Genomic DNA, 5,515 nt, shown 5'->3' on the forward strand with positions numbered 1-5,515 from the left:
AGCTGCGCGTGGACCGCCGCCGTGGCCCGCCGCCGCGCCGCGCCGCTGAGCTCGCTGGCGCTGTCCTTGTCCTTGACGTGCCCCTGCCCGCCCTGCCCCTGCCCCCGCCCTTGCCCCCGCCCTTGCCCGCCCCGCCGCGCCGCGCGCCGTCGGCCGCGGCCGCGGCGGCGCTGTCGGCCGCGGCCCGCTCGGCCCGCTCCGCGGCCGCCAGCCGGGCGTGCAGCAGCGGCAGGAGGTCGGGCCTGGGCTGGCGCAGGTCGTAGCAGCGGGCCAGGGCGTCCCGCAGCGGCATGGTGGCGGCGCCGGGTGGCAGCAGGGGGTCGGCATAGTGCCAGGCGGGCACCGGCACCAGCTGGTCGCCGTCAGCGCCCAGCACACCCAGCAGCTCCTCTACCGCCTGCGGCGCAGGCGAGCGGTTGGCGCAGGCAGGGCGTCGGGAGGCTGGCAAGCAGGGGAGCGAACCGGGGTGAAGCTGCCTGGCAGGCTGCATCGGGCCGCGCATGAGCATCAAATGCAGACAGCGGAAGGCCAGCAGCGGGCCAGCCTGCCTGCAGCACACGCATTGGCCCCCGCCACCCGCCCCTTGCCACCGTCCCACCCTCTCCCCTGCTTACACCCAGCTCCCGCCACACGCACCTGCGGGCAGTTGGTCGGCCAGATGCCCAGCGCGTCGCCGGGAGCATACTCTAGGCACGAGTCCCCCAGATCCACCTCCACCCGCACCGTGTTCTTGTCGTCGCCGCCACCCAGCGTGCACAGAGCCTCCACCGCCACTACCCGCCCCATGAAAGGCCGGCTCTTGCCCCACCTGCGCGGCAGCCGGAGCGCACGGGGTGTGGAGCGGCGGGCGGCAGGGGCTGGAGCATGCCCCTGCCGCTGCTCACGCATACCACCCTCGAGCACAAGCAGGCACCGCCGCCCTGCAGACCTGTCCACGCCCCTGCACCCACCTCTTGGCGCCCTGCTGCGCTGCGGGGGCCGCCGCCAGCGCGTCGCAGCCGCCGAGCTCTGCCACCGTCTTGAGCGGCTCGCGGCGCAGCGCCTCTAGCACGCTTTCCACCCAGCCGTCGATGGCAGAAAAGTCCTCCCGGTTAACGTCTACGCGTGGCGCCAGGCGTGCAGCTCCCAGAGCCTCCAGCCGCGCATCAAGGGTGTGGCCGCAACGGCAAAAGTGCTGGTAAGATCTGCGGAAGGCGGGAGCCGGGGAGGCATGTGAGGGGGTGGAGCCGTCTGTCCGCCTGGCGGGCCGGCGGGCAGGCCTGGGCCGGCGCTGCCTGGCTGCCGGCACGTCACATGAGTGATGCGAGCCGCACGGCGTGCCTGCAGCTGCCAGGCGAGGCGTACCGCACAGCAGGCGCCCACCTGTCGCCCAGCGCGCACACCGAGAAGCGCACGGCGCCGCCAAGCTGCGGCGCGCCGCTGCCGGCCAGCCATTCGCAGAAGTCGCGGGCCTCTGTGGGTGGCACGCCGTCGCCCTGGGTGGAGCACACCACCAGCAGCGCCTGGTGGCTGGCCAGGGCGGGCAGGCCGCGCGGCAGGCCTGCCATGTCGAGCAGTTGCGGCCAGAATCCGGCGCCGCGCAGCGCGTCGCAGGCCCGCTCCGCCACCTCCCTGCTGAAGCCGTATTCAGTGCCGTACAGCACTGTGACGGGCTTGGCGTCGGCAGGGGGTGCAGCTGGAGCCGAGGCGGCTGCTGCCGCCGCGGTGGGAGCTGCCGCCGCCGCCGCAACGGTCGCGGACGGCTGGCGCAGGTAGGCCTCGAAGCTGGTGGCCGCGAACCGCTGCGGCGGCGCCGCCTTCCTACCCACGTCCTTGTTCCTCAGGTAAGACTCGAAGCTCGTGGGAGCGGAGGAGGCCTGGAGGGCTGATGAGGTGAGCTGCCGCCGAGCCAGCCACACGGTGGCGGCTCCCGCCGTGGCGGCGCCGCACAGCAGCAGCGTTCGGCGGTCGTTCAGGTCCAGCATGCCGCTAGCGCTTCCCTGCTTGGGTGAGCGCACGCGACGTTTCAAGTCCCGCACCCTCTTGCTAGCTGCACTGCAAGCGTCCCAGCTGAGACCCCAGGGCTCATGTAATGCGACAGAAGCGTTACGGAGAGATCTCTGTCGCGGATGCGTCCGCTGCCTGCTGTGTGCTGCGCTCAACCTCGGCTGGGAAGACAGAGCAGGGCCCGCTGCTTTGCGCCTCACCGCATACGCATCGCCCCAAACTGGCATCGCCCCTGTGGCTGCAGGCAGCGCCTGAGACTGGGCCGCTGCGAGGGCCACTTGCCCGGGACTGCTTCTGACTGAGACAGGAGCCCTGCACAGGGCGCCTCGGCCAGGCCGGCGATGGATGGACGGAGCAGGAGGGCCTCCGGCAAGGTGAGCTGGTCAATGACTTGCTCCTCCCCAACATGTCGAAGAAAATAACCTGCATAGAGCAGGCTAACGGCTGCAGGGCAGTTGCACCGATGTTGGCCGCAGCTCCAGGGCAGCCCCCTGCCGCGCGGTCCGCCACCCTGCATCCTGGCCGGCACCCGCCCACCCGCCTGCCTCAGCCGTCCTGTGCTGCAGGCGCCGGAAAAGAGCCTGCGCCTGCAGGCCCTCATGAACCACTTTGTGAACAAGCATCTGGCGGATGCGGAGCGGGCGGCGGACGTCACCGCCGTCAGCCTGTTTGCGCTGACTGAGAAGAGCCTGGCCGCCAGCCGCCTGTTTGCTCCGAGCAACGCGCGGGATCTGGTCATGCGGCGCCACCGACGCCTAATGGAGCGCCTGTGAGCCCGATGCACTGCCTGGGATTCATGGCTGCTCTGCCTGGCATTCGTGTCGCTCCAGGGATGCAAGGCCGACCCTTGGGCGCCGCCGCTGCGCGTGCCGCAGGAGGGAGGCTGCCGCGGCGGCAGAGGCGGACGCCGCCTCGGGTGCTGCCGGCATCCTGCAGGAGGCGCGGCGCCTCAAAGAGGTGCGCACACATGCTCAGCGGCTTTCTTGGCTGGCACGTGCCATGGCTGCGCATGGTGCCTCCTGTGCAACAAGCCATCACCTGCCACCGCCACCTACTCGCCGCCAGCCCCTGCGCCTTGCCCCGCCCCGCCTGCAGCTGTCCCAGGAGCTGCAGGCCAGCAGCGGCCAGCAGCTGAAGCGGGTGCGCAGCCCACGGGTGGCCAGGCAGCTGTGCAGGATGTTCAGGCTGGGGGATGAGGCCTTCGCTGCATGGGAGCAGCGCTGCGCCCAGCAGGGTACCCGTGGCAGCAGCGCCGCAAGCAGCAGCAGCAGCCCTGGGGGCAGCCCGAGCGCCGGCCCTCTCCCGCCCTCCCCGCCTCCCACCAAGCGCTCCAAGCGCAAGACGCCCGACAAGGCGCGGGCGGGGCGCAGCCGGTTTGGTGAGGAGAGCCGCACAGAGGCGGCGCCAGCTGGCGGCTCCAGCGCGGCAGCGGCGGGCGAGCCAGCAGCAGGCGGGGAGCCGCCGCGCCGGCGCCGCATCAGCAGCGAGGAGGGAGAGCCGTCGCAGGCGGTGCTGGCGCCCAAGCAGCTGTTTGGCAGTGGGCAGAGCTCGGCCACCGTTGGGGCAGGGACAGCAGCAGCGGCAGCAGCAGCAGGGCCTGGGCCGCAGCTTCAGGCCCCGCCGGCGCAAGCGCCGCAGCCGTGCTCAGAATGGGCGGCGTTCCGAGCCTTTGTGGCTACGCCGCCCCGGGCTCCTGCCAGCAGCGGTGCAGGCACGGCTGCCGCTTCAGGTGCAGCAGCGGTGCGGGCTGTGAACTTGGCCAGCACCACACAGCCAGACGTGCCGGTGGCATCACTAGCGCCCGCGCAGGCAGCAGAGTGTGTAGGCGGCAGGCAGCCTATGGAGGTTGACAGCTCAGCAGAGGAAGCTATGGAGATGCTGACATGGCAGCTGACGGGGCGGCTGCCGCCCGCGGCTGATCGGCTGGCGCCGCTGGCCGCCGCTGCCGCAGGCTGGTCGGAGCCGACGCCGCCGGCGGAGCTGCCGCCCATCCCAGCCCTGCTGCTCAGCCCGCGGCAGGCGGGTGCTGCACTGCCGCAGGCAGGGCCCCCACTCAGTCCAGGCAAGCTGGCGCCCTGGGGCCTGCTGCTCCCCTCTCCTGCCTGCAAAGAGAACAGCAGCAGCGGCAGGGCCGTCAGCCGGGCCGGCAGCCTCGCCAAGGGCGCCGGCAGGGTGTCGGCAGGTGCAGCCTCGTCCCGCCTCGTGCCCGCCTTCAAGCCGCCCCATGCGGCTGCGGACAGCTCAGCGATGCTGCCGCGGAGCCGGGCTGCGGAGCGGGAGGCTGCAGCGCGGGACATCATCACTGCCGACATCATGCTGCTGCTCCGGTAAGGTGGCAGCAGCCGCACTCTGCTGCTTATAAGATGGCGGCAAGGTGGCGCTGCTGCTGCATCTTCCCAAGCCAGTCGGAGTTCCCTGCTCTGCGTTTGCTCACCGCGTGCCCGGCTGGCCCCCCTGGTACAGCGAGTGCAGCCAGGCAGGGGACGGCGGCACCGCCATGGTGTGTGAGGCTGCGGAGGCGGCGACTGCGAGCTCTGGAGTGGGTGGCATGGTCGGTGCAGCCTGCGGCAGCTCTGCGCGCGGCAAGGAGGGCAGCCGTCGCCGAGGCACGCCCATGCAGCCGCCCAGCGGCCGGCGGAAGCCTCCCAGCCAGCTGGCCATCCCCGCTGGCGAGTACGGTGTTCTGCTGGTGGGCAGGCGGGCAGTCAAGCGGCAGGCGGCGCAGCAGGCGCCAGAGGTGGGTGGCGAGCTGGATGCGGCGGCTACCTTCCAGGCACTCAATGGCCGGGGCCGGGCCCACACCATCCTGCAGCCCCTGCTGCCCACAGGGCTGCAGCCCGGTGCTCTCACCACTCAATGCTGCTAAGCGTTTTGTGTTTCTTGTTCTCAGCAGCACTTTGTTTACTCATCCTCGGCAGCACACCCATTCTGGCAGCACTGATTTATCCCATAGGTACTGCACTAGATAGGCTCCTTACTGGCCCCGTCAGCCATTAGCGGTGTTACAGACTGCGCCACCGTCCTGGGTACAAGTTCTCAATAACTGATCATCAGCAGCACCATTCGGAGTGAAAGAGAGAGACTGTGCCAGGTGCTGGGGCCTGCCCCGCAGGGCAAGAGGCTAGTGTACAGGCGCAGGGCAAGGTTGGAGAGACACGAAGGAGGCATCTGCTCGAGGACAGTCAAGGCATGAAATCACCTGCTTCCCACGTGCAACTGGGAAGCTTCGGCGGCAAGAAGGAGCGTTGGGTGGAGATGCACAGCGGCGAAACGTTGTTGGCAAGGGGGCATCCAGGCTCTGAGCGCTCCACGCAGCCCGCACCATAGCCAGCGCGCGCGCCATGCGGCGGCACAGGGCAGCCCACAGGCAGGCAGCGCTGGCCAAAGGCAGGACCAAATCAATCAAACGGAGACGAAATCGCCACAAATGGACGCACGTGTAATGGAGTGCTGAAGGCAGGTGCGTGCTGGGTGAGGAGGCGTGCCCGCGCAGCTCCCCTGCTCATCTGCTGAGCGGTGGGTCGATCAG

General features: G+C 70.4%; 1 protein-coding gene across 1 annotated transcript in view; it reads right to left on the reverse strand.

The window, feature by feature from the left end:
* The window catches only part of CHLNCDRAFT_57386 (hypothetical protein), a gene marked incomplete at its 3' end in the record, with an annotated part of 4,122 nt that extends 2,060 nt beyond the window's left edge, over positions 1-2,062 (reverse strand). Inside the window, exons 1-4 of the mRNA XM_005849233.1 lie at positions 1,363-2,062; positions 951-1,184; positions 637-808; positions 344-397 (exon numbers count right to left, since the gene is read on the reverse strand). Of these exons, the coding sequence (XP_005849295.1) occupies positions 344-397; positions 637-808; positions 951-1,184; positions 1,363-1,964 (1,062 nt within the window). The 5' untranslated portion in view covers positions 1,965-2,062. The remainder of the gene's footprint in view (positions 1-343; positions 398-636; positions 809-950; positions 1,185-1,362) is intronic.
* Between the last annotated feature and the right edge of the window lie 3,453 nt (positions 2,063-5,515).

The sequence above is a fragment of the Chlorella variabilis genome, assembly GCF_000147415.1.
Source record: "Chlorella variabilis unplaced genomic scaffold CHLNCscaffold_6, whole genome shotgun sequence".
NCBI classification, from domain to species: domain Eukaryota; kingdom Viridiplantae; phylum Chlorophyta; class Trebouxiophyceae; order Chlorellales; family Chlorellaceae; genus Chlorella; species Chlorella variabilis.